This window comes from Heterodontus francisci, chromosome 2, assembly GCF_036365525.1.
Source record: "Heterodontus francisci isolate sHetFra1 chromosome 2, sHetFra1.hap1, whole genome shotgun sequence".
In the NCBI taxonomy this organism is placed as follows: domain Eukaryota; kingdom Metazoa; phylum Chordata; class Chondrichthyes; order Heterodontiformes; family Heterodontidae; genus Heterodontus; species Heterodontus francisci.
This window is the reverse complement of record NC_090372.1, coordinates 19,572,266-19,592,840: the sequence shown is the minus strand read 5'-3', so window position 1 is coordinate 19,592,840 and position 20,575 is coordinate 19,572,266. Positions and strand designations below refer to the sequence as shown.

The 20,575-nt window shown below is 38.9% G+C and overlaps 1 protein-coding gene across 1 annotated transcript; it reads left to right on the top strand.

Moving 5' to 3' along the window:
- Positions 1-4,647: 4,647 nt before the first annotated feature.
- On the top strand, positions 4,648-19,688 carry LOC137382841 (interferon regulatory factor 4-like). The gene is made up of 9 exons (XM_068055341.1): positions 4,648-4,756; positions 5,215-5,417; positions 7,171-7,357; positions 8,147-8,232; positions 8,336-8,471; positions 11,244-11,351; positions 13,717-14,079; positions 14,582-14,697; positions 18,106-19,688. The coding sequence occupies exons 2-9, from the start codon at positions 5,217-5,219 to the stop codon at positions 18,244-18,246; spliced, it is 1,338 nt and encodes a 445-aa protein (XP_067911442.1). The 5' UTR covers positions 4,648-4,756; positions 5,215-5,216; the 3' UTR covers positions 18,247-19,688.
- The last annotated feature ends 887 nt before the right edge of the window (positions 19,689-20,575 follow it).

Genomic DNA, 20,575 nt, shown 5'->3' with positions numbered 1-20,575 from the left:
CCATTCTGCTACTTGTCCCCTGACTCCACATGCTCTGAGTTTAGTCACGAGTCTACTATGCGTGTCCTTATCAAAGACCCCTTGAAAATCTATTTACATCGACTACATTACTCCTGTCCACTTTTCCTGTTACTTTTTCAAAGAATTCAATGAGGTTGGTCAAGCATGGCCTTCAATTTTGAAATCCTTGTTGATTACTTTATTATATCTTCGGTTTCCAGATGTTTTTCAATTACATCTTTGAGTAAAGATTCTATTATCTTTCCTACCACCGACTTTAAGATAACAGGGCTATAGTTCTCTGGACTGGTTGGATCTCGTTTTTCAATACAGGAATAACATTAGTTGTCCAGTCCTCTGGCACTATCGCGTTTTCTGATGATTTTTTTTAAATGAATATGGAATAGTACCTCTACTATTTCTTCCTTAGCTTCCTTACATCTGTCAGTTAATAGATTCGCCAGTACATAGACGTGCCAGTAGACACTCCAATACATACATGTGTCAGTTAGTGAAATCATGGGTACAGATATGTGTCAGCTAGTAGACTCATTTGTTGGAGTACATCGATGCGACAGTTGTTGGACTCCCAAGTAAATGCATGCGATAGTTGGTGGACTTGTGAGCACCATAACTGCAGTTTAAATCCTATAGGTAAACCTTTGAAGATGAAGAGAAATGCGCTGGCGTTTTATGAGAACTGTGACTAGCCTGACCATAAATTTAAAGAAGGGTGATGAGCAATGTTTAAGAAATACCCATTAAGCTGGGACATATATAACCTTTTAAAAATTGTGCTTTTAGACAGGCAGGAAATGCAGTCACGTCCACCCGCATGATAAGTAGATCAAATACGAGCGCATTCCTGAGCCAACAGATACTAAGTCCTTATTTATTCCTACCTTAATTAATACTTGCATTATAAGCAATTCTAGTGACAAGTACGACGTTGTTGTTGTTGCCTGGCCATGCCAACAACATATAACACAATACTGCTGCTTGTGGTAAGTGGAAAGCATTTATCTTCCCTTCAGTTCCAACAGTAATAGGACGCTTACTAAATCAATCGATTACAGAGGTTGTTACACTTGAGTTTTACATGTTTCAATTGTCATATATGTTTCTGGTTTGTGCAGGATTCACTGTGTGAGAATTAATACGTGATGAAAGACGAAAGACCACAAGGGAAGTAATCTCGTCTTGTAACCAGTTCAGTATGAAACGTTTGTCCCTCATCTAAGTCATCATTTATCCTGAGAGCTGAACTGAAAAAAAATGTATTTATGTCGGAAGTAATGCATTTACAAAATTGAGTATACACACAGGTACAGGAAAATGTTGAGCATTGCAAGTTAATTCCACAAAATAGTTGAAAATATCTCGCTGCAAGTGGTCTCCTTGTTAGTTTGGGAAGTTAGCCTTAGAATCTTTATCCAACAATCCAACCTAATCCAATCCTAAAACTAAAAACAACATCGGCAGTTTATTGAAGCGCCTTGAGTGAAGCAACAACAACAAAACCAAGACTGGAAAAAGAGCTTGCTGCTTAAAATAGGCCATCGGTGTTATTTTGACAAAACAACGCCAGGTGTGTTTATTTGCAGTTACATGTTTTCCTGTTTTTCTCTGTACTTTTTTGTGATGTCACTTCGGGAATTAGCGTTGCAAAGGTGGGCGCCCAAATGCTCGGTCTTATTCTTAGTAACAATGGAAAATAAAACGTAGATGTGTTGCAGATTATTCTCCTTTAGTATTTGCTTTGACTTTCTTTTCAGGAACATGCTAATAAAGTGTAAAATTCCTCTTTTTGCTTTCTGTTATTGTGATGTAATTTCAACTACTAGTTCTCCAACCCACAGCGCATTTTATCAGACTTGGTGTGAAAAATGCACTTTTTCTCACAACCTGGCGAAACGGATTTTGGGAGCAAAGGGAGGGCATAAATATATCAAATAACTGTCTTTTACTGTGATTTATTTTATTAGAAAGGTGTGGCACTAATAATGACCATTTAAACTTCCGAGCGAGTATCAGCCCACGTTATTTTGCAGTTCCTAGTTTGGTATCTTCTTGATCTGTACTCAGAGATAGTATCAGCTTTGAATTCTCTAGTTCCAAATAGTTCCACACAATGGAACAGCCAGAAAGTAAGCGTATTTTCAGAAACTCCCACTCTAACCACTTTTGATAACGAGCAAGTCTTGTTATGTAACCTGGTCATCTCAGACAGTTTTAGTAATTTATTTTGAAAACTTGGAACTTTACAATGCAACCGTACAATTTAGAGGGATTGGCGGATTTGGGGGGTTGGGGGGGGGGGGGGGGGGGGATAAAGATATCTGCTTAGGTCCACCTATCTCAGCAGATGCAAATAGTGCATTTGCTTGAACTTAAAATGTCAATAGCTTTAATTAAAGAGGACGTGCTAGTTTCAAATGCTTGTCAAATTTCTAATAGAATGAATAGAATAAAATAATGAGGATTTTCAGACTGCATTCTGCTATTCTCCATACTCTTCATCCCGCTTAATTTAGTCAATAAGATACGTAAAACATCATAGTTGTATTTCTGTGTTATAAGGTTATTTTAAAATACTGCACATAAAATATTTAATTAAGGAATCCATTTCCCTATATAACTTACACCAGCCAATTCTTTCATATATTCGAAGTATGGATATTATGCATGAATCCATCTTTCCTTCTCCCATTTAATAACAAAAAGACTTGCAGTACCTAGTCTGAAACAGATTTGGTCAATTCTGCTCGTAAATACAATACCAGTTAAATTTCCTCCCCGAATCCAGATCGACCAGTGAAACGAATGGGAATGTCACACAAATTCCACTGGCACTCAGATCTTCCAAGATGAATCTGCAAATCGCAGCTCAACCTGTGACTTCGACATCCAGATAATTATCGTGGAAGAAAACACTACCAGACACGAGGAAACGACACGAAAATTCTGGAAGTTTTGTCTCCCTCCCACCCCCCACACACACACCTCGCCATATTATTTCACAACTGCCACCCCCAACCCCCCACCCTCGCCCCTTGGAATGGAATGTTAAAATGTAGCAGATAAAAAGCAACCAATATTCGTTTTAGAATTGAAACTAGCCATGTTACAGACTCAGATAAAATGATGTAAGCAGAATATGTATCAAAGATAGCAAATAATCCCGTTTTGGGGGAATTTATAGCTCCATAAAAAATCCTCTGTATAATCAATTGGAAAACAAATATGTGATCTTGATTTATTTAATTTCGCTCTTGTCTTGCCTGAAACGGATCCTTCCAGAGAAAGGGGATGGATTTGAGATTGCAATGCAGTAATCAGCCTGTTATATTACTGTGACTCTATTCGGGTGCAGCGGGGAGAACGTTTTGCGAAAGATGACAAGTTCATAAATGGACTCTTGGACAAGTGCCCAGGAGATGGCGGTACTGAACCGGTTCTTAATGCAAGTCAAACTTAATAAATGATTTCTTCTCCCTAGTTGCACCACGTTTGCATGTAAGTGCAGTTTTATCTCAAATGTAAAGCGCAAGAAATGTATATATTGCTTTGAAACTATTAAAATACATATTCCCGTGTCATAAAAGCACACCCATAGGCACCGGTAGACTTGCTAACAACTTTTCCCCCTCCCAAACAGTATTATGTGGCTTTTTTGTCCTGCAAATTTTCTCCACTCGCCCGTCTCTCCTGAAGGCATTGTCTCCTTGCTGAGCTATGGTCGCATATCCTGGAGTATTTTGCCCAAGTGACCATTATTCCTGTATCAATCTTGAGAGTATTATAGCCTATTTGGCTATGGAAGCCTGAGTCCTCCTTTAGAGCCATGCATCTGTCATAGGGTGCGAGACAGGAATGGGAATCCTGTCGGATTTCCTTCTCTCGGGCCCGGAAATGCTGGGGCAAATGGCAGCGTCAGGATTGAGGAATCAGCTCATTCTGGGCTGGGGATCCAACCTGGAATATTCCTGATCTGTGAGGTTCAGCTAATCAGTGGTTAAAGAGCAGATACAACATTAGAAGTAATTAGTGACTTACTAACGTAAATGAGGTTATTCTCACAATACCTTAACAATGCTTTAAAACAATCTACAATAAGATCAGAAGAAATGTGTAGTGACAGAACAGATGATTCACTACTTTTGGGAAAATTTGGAACATCTCAACTGGGGAACTCATTTGTTATTGAACACTGTCAGATTGGTTTAGTCCCTTTCATACTGTTTATATTCGATTTCATTTAGAAAACACGACGGCATTTTCATACTCGGATCACGACCCCATTGCATATTAATGGCACCCAATTCTGAGTTCAAGTTTGGGCAGTTGCGGTTCGTAATTCCAGAGAATAGCTGTCTTGAAATGTCATGGGCGGACTTTCCAGTGCTCGGATTAATTTCCTATCTGTCGGCTACTCTGATCTGAGTATCTGTATTTAAAAAAATATAGAAACGCCGATCTGTCAAATTCTTCTGGTAAACAAATACGTTAGTAATTTGAAATGGAGCAATGTTGTGTGTCGCTGGGGATTTTTCCTCCCCCCCCCCCCCCCCCGTCTGAGCCCCAGTACTTCTGCAAAAACAGTGGATCAGCATGTGATTGACAAGCAGCAGCCCCGCCTCCAAGGACTCAGTATATAAGAAAAAGTTACTTCTCACATCTTGTGACAAGTGGATCTGCTACACCGTAACCAGTGAAACAAACTTAAAACATACTGAAGTTAGATATCAAGCAGAAGGTAAGGGAAGCTATGCGAGAACTCCTCACTCAGCCTCTGACTTTGTTAGAGTTTTGTTTTGCAATACAGTCTTTCAATATCGGACACTGATTGGATGACTGTCAGTCTGTAACAGGAGCTCCCCGCAAAATTTAAAACGCTGATTTTTAAAACTGTGCTCCGGACGGGAGCGCGGAGTCCGGCTTTGCATGTGTGATAGCCTTGTATTTTAATAGTGGCTCAACATTTATTGGATCATATGTTCAAATGGAAATAAGATAATATTGGCGATTGCTCTGGAAGTGCCCTGGGACCCCATGTGATTTCTGCAGATATTGTAGAACTTTTCCTGCAGCGACAGTTCTGTTACTAATAGAATATTATTGACGCGCTGTAAATTCTTACTCCACCGTATCTGTTGCATGCACCATTTCTTCATGCGTTTCTCTCTCTGTCTCTCTCTAACCTATATTATATAGAAATGAATATGGATTCAGAATGCAATATGGCTCCAGTAACTTCCGGAAATGGCAAACTTCGCCAGTGGTTAATTGACCAGATTGACAGTGGAAAATATCCCGGTCTGGTCTGGGAGAATGAAGACAAGACGATTTTTCGCATTCCTTGGAAACATGCCGGAAAACAGGATTACAACCGAGAGGAAGACGCGGCACTTTTCAAGGTACAAGCACTTTCTGTCGCTTCATTGCGCGTTTCTCGGCTGCTTTGGGTTTCTTCGCTTTCTGTACTTCTGATTTTTTTTTCTCTCGTGGGGGAAGGTGTTAATTTCCTCTTTTTTTTATTTTGTATCAGCGCCTTTTCCGCTTTTCTTTCAATGTCATTTTGTGTATGATAGCTCAGGGAATCAACCTGACATTGCTCCTCGCCTCTCTGCCAAATCCCAGTAGCCGTGAGTTCCAATGCAGTTACAGCCCACCAAGTCCACTCCATCCCGCAGGTTCTCCCCTCGTTATCTGCGTTAGATAACAGGAGATACGGACAGCATCTTCTCCCGCGGGCACACGTTTGCTACACTTCCCTAGTTTCTCCAAGGTTGCTTGTTCTGTGCTGTCATGTGAAGCCATGTCATCTTGCACATGTCATCAAAATCCTCAACAGTGTGGTGGGTGAGAGATCTTTGATTATTGTAATTCTGATAAATGAGGTATTACCATTTAACCCGCCACTACAGCGTGGTGTTTCCAAGGGTAGTTGATGATGCTGGAGATAGTGAACGATGCGACCTTCTCCCACATGTTACCATCATCCGCAGTTCGGCCCTGCCACGACTGAGATGTATTTATGATAATTCTGTACAAGTGTTGCTTTCTATTACACTGTGACATGTACAGCACTATCTTTACTTTCAGGAAAGCTAAATAAGAGTTAAGTAGGCGTGCATGAATAATTGTGCTTCTGAAGTTTGTGGTAGAAATGGGCAGCAACATCGGTAAAACTTACTCTTTTGTTTCAGGGAAACTGCATCATTGCATAGAAAATGTTTGAGCATTTCTCAAGACATTGACCAGTCACTATAAAATGTCATTGAAGTGACTCACTGCACGCACTAATACGAGATATTATAATGAGTTATTCTCACAGATTTTTTGCAAACGGGGTGGTGGGAGAAAGCTTGTTTCTGATTAAAAACTGCTTGGGGTTTCCTAGCTTCCAGTAAAGTTATATCATTTCAAAACGCAAGGGCATTCAGATGACTATGGTGTGTGTAAAATGCAAATACTTCTCAAATTATGTACCCAAATGTTTTTTTAAATTATTATTGGAAAATGTTGTTTTCAGTAAAATGGTTTTGCTTCAGAGTATGATTTTGCTTGGATAGTAACTAACGGCTTGACTAATGTTAAATGACAGGTCATAGAGGATTAGAATATGTAGTTTCCCAATGTGAGTATGGTTGCAGCATTATTAGTGTGATGGTATGGGGTAAATGCACTTTTCTACTGCAGTGAAGCCACACATTTTGTGTTTATTGCTAGTTCCTTGAGTTTAATATACATGTTAACCCACCTGTATATTAGTTATAGCTGCATTAAAAAAGATAACCAATGGTTTAACTTGGGGTACACAGTATGTCCTTCATTACTAGTGCACAGATATTGTTTTTTGAGGATTGAAGGGGGAAATGAGTCAGTGGAGAGAATACTCTCCAAAGAAAATTTATATTTTATGATTAAAAATGTATTTAAAGTCTTCATAGTCGCAATAGTTTTGGGTACCTTGAAGTATTTAACATTTTAGTTTTTATGGAAATAAAGAGTATAGTATCCAGCAGGTTCATTATTTCTCTGGATTACACCCAGGTTAATGATTTATCTTACTGTTTTACACAGTATGTATACATATTTTATATTTATGAAATGGAGTAAGTGTTGGTGATTTGCTAAACTCATTCTTACCAAATACTTTCTCTCAAGGCTTGGGCACTTTTCAAAGGCAAATTTCGTGAGGGAATTGACAAACCAGATCCCCCAACATGGAAGACTAGACTAAGATGTGCCTTAAATAAGAGCAATGATTTTGAAGAATTAGTTGAACGCAGTCAACTCGACATCTCCGATCCATATAAAGTGTACAAAATTATACCAGAAGGGGCAAAAAAAGGTATTTGATCATACTAACTGTTTCATTTGGAATACTTTTATTTGGGGTATTAGAGTCATAGAGTTATACAGCACAGAAACAGGCCCTTCAGCCCATCGTGTCTGTACCAGCCATCAAGCACCTAACTATTGTAGTCCCAGTTTCCAGCACTTAGCCCCTAGCCTTGTATGCAATGGCATTTCAAGTGCTCATCTAAATACTTCTTAAATGTTGTGAGGGTTCCTGCCTCTACCACCCCCTCAGGCAGTGTATTCCAGATTCCAACCACCCTCTGGGTGAAAATTCTTTTCCTCAAATCCCCTCTAAACCTCCTGCCCCTTACCTTAAATCTATGCCCCCTGGTTATTGACCCCTCCACTAAGGGAAAAAGTCTCTTATCTAATCTATCAATGCCCTTCATAATTTTGTATACCTCAATCAGATACCCCCCTAATCCTTCTCTGTTCTAAGGAAAACAACCCTAGCCTTTTCCATCTCTCTTCATAGCTGAAATGCTCCAGCCCATGCAACATCCTGGTGAATCTCCTCTGCGCCCTCTCCAGTGCAAAAGCATCCTCCCTATAGTTTGGTGACCAGAACTGTACACAGTATTCCAGTTGTGGCCTAACTAGCATTTTAGTGTATTCAGCTAGAATGGGGAGGATAAAATGATTTGACAAACTTGACAAGCAAAATATCCTACCAGTCTCTTGATTCCATAGCTTTCAAGATTATGGAAAATTACAGAAATTGATTTCCTTGTAAATGTTTTTAAAGATTCACATTACCATTTTGTTTTTATAATTTAAGGAGGATCAAAGCAAGTCAGCATGGAAGATCCACAGATACTAATCAACCACCATTCTTACCCTACCTATCCTTCAATGCCTCCTCAGGTAAGTGAGACTCCTTAGCTTGATGCATTTCAACTGGAAATTAATATTGTACTTCTTTGTGCAACAAAGTGAAATGCAATCAGTATTTTATTATGGCTTTCAGCTGCCCAACTATATAGTACAACATGAAAGGAGCTGGAGAGAATATGAACAGCCGCATCCAGAACTCTCCTATCAGTGCCCAACAGTGCCATTCCCTCCACGGAATCATCACTGGCAAGGACCTGGTTGTGAAAATGGTAAGATTTTCTGCATAATAGCCTATGTAGTGAACACAACTGATCACACAAGACATTCATTATGTTAATCTATTCATATGAAAAAATCTACCTCTTCCCTCATGGTAAGATAGCTCAGTACCAGTTCTAAATGCTGGAAGATATTTTAACTTCATCCTGAGAATTATGCCAACTATTATAACCTTCAAAAATTCTCCTTCCTCATCCTGCTGTAAATTGTCTTCAGACACTGCTTTTAAGTAAATGTACCAATATTATTAGTACAATGAATCCATGCAATATGTCACTCTCATTTTTACTTTCAATATATGCAAGATGGAACAAAAGAGAGCAGAACCAATTCACAGCTTTGGCAGAATCTTTTAACAAGTTGCCCATTAATCTAATCATTGTCAAATTAGGCTATGTGTCAGCCATAGTTCAGTTGCTTTAACACTGACTTCTGAGTTAGAAGGTTGGGTTTTCAAGTCTCACTCCAAGACTTCAGCACAAAAGGCAAAGCTGGTACTCTAGTGTCATAGTGTGGGAGTGCTGCACTGTTGAATGTGTCATCTTTTGAATGATATATTATACCGAGGCCCATTCGCCCTCTTAGGTGAACATATTAGATCCCATTGCACAATTTTGAAGAAGAGCAGGGATGTTATCCCCAGTGTCCTGGCCAATATTAATCCCTCAATCAACATCACAAAAGCAGATTATCTAGCCTTTGTTACACGGTAGTTTGTGGGATCTAGCAGTGTGCCAATTGGCTGCTGTGTTTCCTAAGTTACGACAGTGGCTACACTTCAAAAGTACTTCATTGGCTCTAAAACACTTTGGAACATCCTGTGGATGTGAAAGGTGCTATATAAATAGATGTATTTCTACTTTTATTGTATTGCCAAGTCAAACTATACACAACTCACTTGCATTTGTACTGTGATAAAATGCTTCCTCAACAACAACAACATATTTATATGGCACCTTTAACATCATAAAATGTCCCAAGGCGCTCTACAGGAGCATTATAAAACAAAGTATGGCACTGAGCTACAAAAGGATATATTAGGTAAGATGACCAAAAGCTTGGTCAAAGAGGTAGGTTTTAAGTAGTGTCTTAAAGGAGAAAAGTGAGGTGGAGAGGCAGAGAGGTGTAGGGAGGGAATTCCAAAGCTTGGGGCCTAGGCAACTGAAGGCATAGCCACCAATAGTGGAGCAATTAAAATCAGGAATGCACAAGAGGCCAGAATTAGAGGAGCGCAGATATCTCGGAGGGTTGTGGGGCTGGAGGAGGTTACAGAGATAAGGAGGGGTGAGGCCATGGAAAGATTTGAAGATGAGGATAAGAATTTTAAAATCAAATTGTTGCTTGACCGGGAACCAATGTGGGTCAGCGAGCACAGGGGTGATAGGGGAACGGGACTTGGTGTGAGTTAAGACACAGGCAGCAGAGTTTTGGATGACCTCAAGTTTATAAAAAGTAGAATGTGGGAGACCAGCCAGGAGTGCATTGGATTAGTCAAGTCTAGAGGTGACAAAGGCATAGATGAGGGTTTCCGCAGCAGATGAGCTGAGACAGGAACAAAGTTGGGTAATGTTAGAGCGGTGGAAATAAGCAGTCTTAGTGATGATACGAGTTCAAATGTGACACCAAGTTTATGAACAGACTGGCTTAATCTCAGACTGTTGTCAGGGAGAGGGATTAAGATGGTAGCGAGGGAATGGAGCTCAGAGCGGGGACCGAAAACACTGGTTCCAGTCTTCCCAATATTTTATTGGAGGAAATTTCTGCTCATTAAGTACTGGATGTCAGATAAGCAGTCCGATAATTTAGCAACAGTGGAGGAGTCACGAGAAGCTTTTTTTTAATTCATTCATGGGATGTGGGCACCGCTGGCTTGGACAGCATTTATTGCCCATCCCTAATTGCCCTTGAGAAGTGGTGGTGAGATAGAGCTGAGTGCTGTCTGTGTACATGTGAAAACTAATGTTGTGCTTTCGGATGATGTAGCCAAGAGGCAGCATGTAGATGAGAAATAGGAGGGGGCCAAGGATAGATCCTTGGAGGAGACCAGAGGTAATGGCATGGTTGCAGGAAGAGATACCATTGCAAGTGATTCTCTGGCTGCGATTAGATAAGAATGAAAACAGGTGAGAGCAGTTCCACCCAGCTGGACGACAGTGGAGAGGCGTTGGAGGAGGATGGTGTGGTCAACCGTGTCAAAGGCTGGAGACAGGTCAAGAAGGACGAGGAGAGAAAGTTTACCTTTGTCACAGTCACATAGGATGTCATTTGTGACTTTGTAAAGAGCTGGTTCAATACTGTGGCGAGGTGGAAACCTGATATCCATGTTATCAAACATGGATAACACGTTTAAGGACTTTGGAGCAGAAAGGGAGGTTGAAGGTGGGACGGTAGTTTGCAAGGGCAATGGGATCAAGGATGGTTCTTTGAGGAGAGGGATGTTGATGGCAGATTTAAAAGCAACGCTTGGACCTAATCTTTGTGTAGAATGTGTGATGAAGACTCATTGGCATGTTAACAGAAGAGATCAGTTAGCCTTTGTTTGTAAATTAGAATTAATTAAGAAAATTTATTGCAATTAAATAATTTCTACAATGGTGCAAATATGTTTACTGAATTTGAGAAATACATAGGCTAACATAAGTGTTGCATTTAATTTTCAGCTTGGAATATTAAAACTGATTATGTGATGCAAGTATTGTTAATTGTAACAACATTGTAAAACAAGCACATCAGTTTAGTTTTTTTTTTCTTACTTTTTACAGGTTATCAGGTAACTGGATCATTTTATGCTTGTGCACCTGCTGAATCACAAGCACCTGGTATTTCTATAGAACCTAGTATGAGATCTGCAGAAGCACTGGCCCTTTCAGGTATGTCTATGCATGTGGCATTTGCACAGTAGAAGTACTTAATCTATGCCTTTGTTACCTCTAGGCTTGACATTCGATGCTATCTTGGCTGGCATCCCATCTTCCACTCTCTATACACTTGAGCTCATCCAAAATGTCTGCTGCCTGTAATCCTAACTCACACCAAGTCCCGTTCACCCATCACCTCTGTGCTCACTGACCTATATTCACCCCTACTTCGAAATGCCTCAATTTTAAAATTCACATCCTTGTTTTCAAATCCCTCCATGTCTTTGCCCTCCCTATCTCTGTAACCTTCTCTGAGAACCTTCCGAGATCTCTGTGCTCCTCCAATTCTGGACTCTTGCACATTCCCAATTTCAATTGCTCCACAATTGGCAGCCATGCCTTCAGCTACCTAGGTCCTAAATTCTGGAATTCCCTCTCTAAACCTCTCCAGTTCTCTACTTTTCTCTCTTCCTTTTTTAAGATGCTTCTTAAAACCCATCTCTTCGACCAAGCTTTTGGTCACCTGTCCTAATGTTTTCTCATGTGGCTCAGTATCAAACTTTGTTTGATAATGCTCCTGTGAAGTGCCTTGGGACATTTCACGACGTTAAAAGAGCTGTATAAAAGCAAATTTTTGTTGTTGTTAAATGCTTTTATAATACTACGGAATTGATCCATGTGATCTCTAACTACGGGAGTGTGTCGAATGCAGTTGCAAACGGATAGGTACATCTTGCCTATTACAAATGGGAATGAGAATGCTATGGGAGGTAGTCATTTTTTTTTTGAGTAGTTATGTGGTGCTAGTTTTGCATGTTTTTACCTACACTGATTTTGTACACTGCATATTGAACCACTACTCAATTTATTGAATCGAACACTGCAGTTTTGGTCCTAGAAAATTGTTAAGGAGCATCATATTGCAACCATATAGAATGACATGAGGCTCCAGTAAATGGTATTTCAGCAAAAGTGGCTAGTCAGATCATCTAATTAAATGTGGCAAGTTAAATCATCCTCAGTCTTTGAGTTGTAGTATAAAATGTAAAAGGCATTTTTGGAAACAGTAGTCTGGTGGGTTCCTGCATTTGTATTGTTAGGGTAAGAATTATTGTTGTGGATTAACCCTAGTCTGATACTTCAAATGATTTAACTTATTTCTCAACAGTTATCAGCTAAGCTTTTATTAGAGTAGAATTTGGGTTGTAGGTGTGTGAAAAGTGAGGGATAGTGTTTAATCGACAACAGGTATTTCCTTACTTAATTAAACTGCTTGAAGCTCATCGTGTACAATTTTAAGTTTCTGTTACTATACATAGGTTGCTTATAAACAATACAGTAACTGATTGAGCACCTTGAAAATGCACTAGTCATATTTTCTGGCTGGCTTCCTAGATTTCTTTTCTTGCTACATTGGCATTGTGATCCCCTCTATTATTTCACCCATGACTAATTGCATTTCATTTTGCCCATTATCAATTTTTAAATGTGGATCAACACAGTTAAAGATCTGACAATAAAGCCACTGTCCTTGTGTCCACTGTTAACTCTAGCCATGCGTCCAACCATACAGTGGATGGCAGACTCTTCAGTTGGGTGCAGAAAAAGGGATGAAAGCTTTCTAAATTGGACAAGTGTGACCTCTGATCCTGCCTGGTATTTCTAAGACTTCCTTCCAGCCATCTCCAAGCCCCTGAATGTCCCTCCCTTCCCCCAACCCTGGCCGCAAGATTGGCCTGAAGAAGAAAACACACAGAAGATGAAGAAGAAGGGAAGGATGATTTCATTCATGAACAAAGACACGAAGACAAAAATTGAAAACGAAAATTGAATCAAAATACAAGCACCCAGAAAATGAAAAGATTAAGATGTTATAAGAACCAAATGTTGATTATAAACAACTCATTTAAAAAAAGGAGGGAAAAAAGTCAAAGGGAAGAAAGAAAAGCTAAAAGAGAAAAAAACAAGAAAAGGTTGACAGGTGGAAGACTTGCCAAATGTATCTTTGGAATCCTGAGAAATGGACTTGGGAGTCTAAATTTGGACTCCTTGAATTGTAACCTTAGTCTTACCCCAGCTCATGTCCGAGATTGGCTTTGCTGGTTTTAGAGGTTACCAGGATCTTCTGAATTTCAGAATGTGAGTTCTGCCTTTTGAACTCTGAAAAGCTGCTTGCCATTGCCTGACCCTAATGAAGCTACATATTTCCATATTAACTGATTGATTCAGTCAATATGTGTGGACAAAATACTTGGACCTGACAAAGGAATACGTCCAAGCACCTTGCAATTCCATTATCTTTTATTTGCTGAGAATTATGTCAATGACTTTCGGCTTGCTGATATACTGAACACATCAATTTGATTTGCTTTTGCAGACTGTCGGCTACAAATTTTTTTGTATTATCGAGAAACCCTGGTGAGAGAAGTGACAACAACAAGCCCTGAAGGTTGTAGAATAGCCCATGGCCAAGATGATAAGCTATTTGCAACTGGCAACATAGATCAGGTGCTGTTTCCTTATCCGGATAGCAATGCACAACGCAAGGGTATTGAAAAGCTGCTCAGTCACTTGGAGAAGGGAGTCTTGCTGTGGATGACACCTGATGGTCTCTACGCCAAACGATTGTGCCAGAGCAGAATCTACTGGGAAGGACCTTTAGCACCATACGGTGACAGGCCTAACAAGCTCGAGAGAGACCAAGTCACAAAACTTTTTGACACGCAACAGTTTTTAGCAGGTAACAGAGAGAATATATATTTTGTATGTTTTCTAAAAACTAATCGATAAATTTAATTCTGTTATGTGAAGCCACTTCCTACACTAGAAAAATTCTAAAACTTATGAGACAAAAGTCTTTCCTTTGTAAGTTTGTTCAAGTCATTAAAATGATTTTAATTTTGCAACATTTGTGGCCATCTATGTGAATGTGCATAGGAGCAGTGAAGGGAGAAGTTTAGTTCATCGGAGTTATATCATAAATGGTTATCTAATATTATAACAACTATTTAAACATAAATCTGAAAATGGTGGAAGTATTTAACTTGCAATTAGAATGTATCAATTGAAGATAACATATGGCTTGGATGGGTAACATGATCATTCTTAATTGTACTAAGTTGGGAAAAAATAGTTATTTTTGGGTTATCGTTGAACAGGTCAGGCATTTCCTTGTATATATATTTGAAACAGTTTATTTATGGTTGATGAACTGCAATAATAAGACCTTTTTTATTCTCCAGAACTACAAAGCTATGCACATCATGGCCGGTCACTCATGCCAAAATTCCAAATTGTGTTCTGTTTTGGTGAAGAATTTCCAGATCCACAGAGATCAAGAAAACTTATCACAGCACATGTAAGTTCTCAATAACTATATAATGTGAAAGAAACAGTCTATAAGTGGGGAAAACGGCTGGCATCTAGGCATTTTACACTGAGAATTGGTGAGGTGATAAGCAGAATACTGGTAATCATCAGTTGAATTGTGTGGTCTATTCTCAGTATGAAGTTATGACTGATATCCCAGTTAATCTCACACATCTCAAAAGTTGCAATCATCCCAGTCATTACTGTATGTTTTTATTGGCTTTTGTTGAATCACTGGCCAATTCTTCTTTATGCAGTTATCTCAGTGACATCTCAACAGACATTGTAAATAATCACTTAAAAATGAATATAATCAATGTCTGTGTCTGTTACAGAGGAACTTCCATGGTAATTAAAAGGAATGTGGGACTAAGACTGAATGTCAAAGCTTTAAGTGACAATGGGTGAAAGTCTATGTTGCTGGTGGGGACCCTTGGCCACTGGAAATGCAAATTGGAAATTGGACTGCTCATTAATGGTCAGAAAATCATGGACAATGCACAGCCAAATTTCTGATTTGTGCTGTTGGCTGATGAGGCTTCCTGCTGGCAGTGCAGACCTGTAAAATTACCCTTTCAGGAGATATTTGACTTTTGAATGTTTACATGTCCATATGACGTTACTTTGACACTCCCTTTTATACTATTTTAATAGAAGTCAGAACTCATTAATGTTACTAATATGGACAAAATGATTTCAAAGTTAGGTTAGCATAGTTAAGATTGATCTTAACATCACTGTAAAATTAAAATGATGGACAGGTGGTGATTACAGCAATGGTATGAATGGGCATATGATTTGTCTGGAGTCGCAATACATATTTATGTGAAAGAATGTGATGATAAAAGTGAGTTTGGGCAACTAATATGTATGGCAGTAACAATACACAGTTTTATCCTCACTTCAAACATGCACATTCTGTTCTTTGTGTGTGTGATTTGGCCTCTAAATATAACAGTTTCATGGCTCAATGTTTTGGTAACTGTATAATTTAACTAAAACAGAAGCTATTTGATGATTGGCACCATATGCAATTTGTATAATTTTGCAGATTTACTTCCAGAAAGTGTTCATGGTTGCAGGTTGTTTGTGTGTGTTGCACATAATCTTTTGTGATAAGAACATACGATCATACAAAATAGGAAAAGGTGTAGGCCATTCAGCCCTTCAAGCCCATTCCACCATTCCATGAGATCATGGCTGATCTTCTACTTCAACACCATTTTCCTGCATTGTCCCCGTATCCCTTGATGATTTTAATATGCAGAAATCTATTGATCTCTTGAACATAGTCAACAACTATGCCCTCTGGGGCAGAGAATTCCAAATATTCACCACCATCTGAGTGAAAAAATTCCTCCTCATCTCAATCTTAACTGGCCTGCCATTCTGAGACTGTGTCCCTTGGTTCTGGACTCCCCAGCCAGGGTAAACATCCTTCCTGCATCTACCCTGTCGAAGCCTGTAAGAATTTTGTATGTTTGAATGAGATCACCTCTCATTCTTCTAAATTCCAGAGAGTAAATAGCCAGTCTATTTAATATTTCCTCCTAGGATAATCCTTCCATCCCAGGAAATAGTTTGGTGAGCCATTGTTGCACTCCCTCTATGGCAAGTATATTTTTCCTTAGGTAAGCAGACCAAAACTGCACATAATACACCAGGTGCAGTCTCACCAATGCTGTATATAATTGCAGCAAGAGATCTTTACTCCTATGCTCAAATCCTCTTGTAATTTGGCCAACATACCATTTACCTTCTTAATTGCTTGGTGTACCTGCATGTTAGATTTCAGTGACTCCTGAACAAGGACACCCTTTGAAGTTCAACACTTCCCAGCCTCTCCCATTTAAGAACTCCTCTGTATTTCTGTTTTTCCTACTAAAGTGGAAACCTTACATTTTTCCACATTGTATTCCATCTGCCAAATTTTTGCTCATTCGCTTAGCCTCTCCAAATCCCCTTGAAGCGTCTTTGCATCCTCCTCACAATTTACACTTCCACCTAGTTTTGTGTCATCTGCAAACTTGGAAATATTACATTTACTCCCCACATTCAAATAACTGATATAGATTGTGAATTGTTGGAGCCCAAGCACTGATCCATGTGGTACCCCACTAGTCACAGAGAAATGCGAATCAAAGATATCTTCAACACTCTTTGCAACAAAATCATAAATGAAATTGTAAAGAACAAGGTATGATATCAGGCCAAATATCAAATAGAGCATATTTTCTCCGGAGAGATTTGTTAAAGTGGTAATAATATGTGGCAATTGATAATTGCAGCAATAACACTGGAAGATTGTAATCCAAAATAGATTTGTCTTTCCAATTCCGACAGGATGATGGAGAGACCACTTTATAATTTTTACCTTTTACTTAAAACTGGATTATAGTATTTGCAATATCTTTCTGACCCTAAAAAGCTTCTCAGTGACTCATGTACATATTTGATCTCCATATACTTTGCAGAAGCCTATCAATTGCTCTGGTGTCTACCTTTTATTGCAGACAGCAACTCCAGAAGGTTGGATATCGAAGCTACATGGGTTGCTTGTTTCTCATTGCACCATTTTGTTTGGCTGGTATATACCCTTCTAAAGACATATGCTGCCCGTCGACCCCCACTCCACCATTTTATCCCCCGTTATTCCTAAGTACCATCAGTACTGTTTTTAGCTAGCTATTGGGATGTAGGTTTAGGTGAAGCTTCTCTGTTCAGTATTCCTACCCCAATCACTTCAGGAGATGCTTGGTCTATGGGAGGGGCCTACCTGGAGCAGACTGACTGAGATAAGAAACTCAGCTAAGTGAGCAATCAACCCTATGTTTCTTGGTAGGTATTGGTGGTCCACTATGCTATCCCTGTGATGCCAGTTTATAAATTACTGTGGCATTTATGACCAATTGAGTGTAAGTCACCAGTCTTCAAAAACCAAGAACTCTGTGGACTTCACATTAACAATAAAGGGAGCGTACAGCATCTGTGCCATTGAGCATGTCTTCTGTTATTTTCCAAGATGAAGTTCCCCTCGGATTACCTTTCATCATGTATAACATATGGCATCCAATGTCTGAGTTGCTGAAGTTACCACATGATAAGACCCCTCCCCCACCCCCAACACACTGTGACCTATTTTGGCCTCTTTATTTCTTCACCAAGCAGCTCAAGAATGAAGAGGACTACTTGAGGCTTCACTGCATCCATCCTGCAAAAAAATTCCTATGACCGATATTGTAAACTAATGTGGAATTTAGGTTTCTGCCATGACATTGTGATAACATTTTAGTGATGTCATATAGTTTGGATTCAGAAGCAGCCTAAAACAATATACATTGTAAGCTTTAAAACCACATTTTCGAGTAATACAAATGTAACTATCATTTGTCTTTAGATCGAGCCAGTGTTTGCCAGGCAGCTTTATTTCTTCACTCAACAGAACAGTGGACACTTGTTTAGAGGGTTTGAAATGCCTGATCATGCGAACAGTCCAGAGGATTATCACAGATCTATTCGACATTCGATCCAAGACTAAAATTTTGAAGACCAATAATTTTTATTGTGCGACTCAAACTGACTGAATGAAGCCTCAAATCCAGCACCTTGTTCTGGAATTCCATTAAAGAGAATTATATGTTTTCTTTTCTGCTGCCCCACAAACAGCATGGATATCAGAAATAATTGAGCCTACTGCTGAAGACTGTGCCACGGCACTGTTCTGACAATATTACATTGCGAGTGATAATCGACTGTGACAAATTGACTCCCAATAGATGATTGCATTGGCCATCTTGCTGTTTAGGAATGAAAGCTGATGAATATGTCCACTTCTCATTGGATTATACAACAAAGAGTGCTCCAATGTGTTTTATTTGCATTTAAATGTATTTATTTTGGAGTATAAGATTCTCAGGGAAGCTCATAATTTTAATTTTTTACATCAGATGTAAAACAATTCTGGGATATAATATCCTAAATGATTATACATTTTAATTTTTTGAATTTTCTAAGCTGTTAAACAGTTATTTTTTTCTATTAAAAATAAATCCATTAAAAAGTCTAACTTTTAAGGAGAGAATTTAAAAGGAGTTATTTTAATGGTTAGGTATGAGTGAAATTTATTATTTCCCTATTCATTTTAATAATTATGCAAATCTTTTGAACATAATTATGAACAAGTTTCTTAAAATGCCAAAGAAAAACAAGATTCCTCAAAATTCTGTAAGTAACAGTCTGCAACAAAAGTTGGTAACTTGATATAACAACTGGTTAGACAGCAATTAAAATTAGCATCAGACCAGTACTAAGACTTCCTGTTTTCATGTTAGTCAAATGACCTTTTTAAAGTCCCATGTTTACCAGCTGTCATCAAGTCACAGGGGCAATTCCAGGCATGATGTGCAGAATCTGTTTCTTCCTGGTACATACTGCTCATTTGCAAAGGATCTTATTATGCTGCGAACCATTGCAAGACATATGGCATAAAAAAGTAATGCAAATAGGCATAATTATGTCAAAGGTGCACTTGCATTTGTTGAGTGCTTCAGCCACAGGTCACAACTTGTTTTTTGTTTGTGGGCAGTTAGGGGTAAGGAATGAGGCTAAAGTAACTGCATGATCATGAAAAAAAATGGTAATGGGCCAAAACATTAATTTTTTGTATAGAAATGTGTGAATTATTGCTCTTGATTTCAATACTTATCACTGTTTGATTACAGTAGAAAGGTTAACCTTATAGATTGAATGAGAATTAATAGAGAGTCATCTAAAATTATTGCCCCCTTTTTAAAGATATATTATTGTTTTAGTGTGAACATTATCTTACTGCTTCAGATTGCAGTAAAATCAAACTTGCCAAAGTGAGACTATTGGAAATATTGTACCATAATTTACTGTAGCAGGTAATCTAACAGTGTCTACCATCTGTTAGACTTGCTCTTGCATGTTTAAGTATTAAATTATTTTGCGTCACAAGTTGCTGAATGTATGTGCTGATAACATTTGCAGCAAGGGAGACAGGGCATCTGGGACATGAATGAACAGGTCAAGCAGCAGGGTATCCCCTTTACCAATCAGACTGTAGGATTGTGTAATTAACAATGCAAGGACTGAGAAGGAGGTATACATTAGAGTGAGTGAGTTCAATGGTTGGATTAAGAGACAAAATGCTAAAGCCAAACAAAATCTTCAACAACAATTAAAACTTAAAGGAATAAGACTCCACACTTTTAATGGTTAATGTTCAGTGCCAGAGAGGTTGTTTGGCAGTGATTAACATCAAAAGGGTACTTAGACTGAAATGGACAAGATTATTTTTTTCTGTGTTGAGTTTAGTTCATGTCTAACATGCAAATGCAGCAACTTCATACCATTCAATGCATTTCCAAGGTGAACCAGACAGTGAGATGCTGTTGTCACGAAGCACCCAAACAGCAATTTTTGTGTTTAACTGCACACCTGCTCCTGGTCTGAAGTTGCTGAACCATTCGCGCATAAATAACGGTTAGCACCATTAGCCTCACCGTTATTTTGGCAGGAAAATCCAGGCCATTGTGTAGCAGGTTGGGTTAAGTCCACAATGTTGACTGTTTAACAGTGATAAACGAAAGCGTAGTTGAGAAGATAAAGCTGTTCTGTACCAAGAAAGTGGAAAATTATGTCGTTTGCCTGTTATTTTGGAGCAGGGCCCATTGGTCAGCCCATCATTGCAAAGTCTCACTAAAAACATTTCAACTGAAGTCGTAAAAATGGTCTTAAACCAGCCAGTGAATATTGAAAAGGGCCTACATGTATATTGGACAATCTCCCAAACATCTGCAGTGTCTGAAACATAGAGGCCTTAATGTGGAATGGGGAACCTTGGG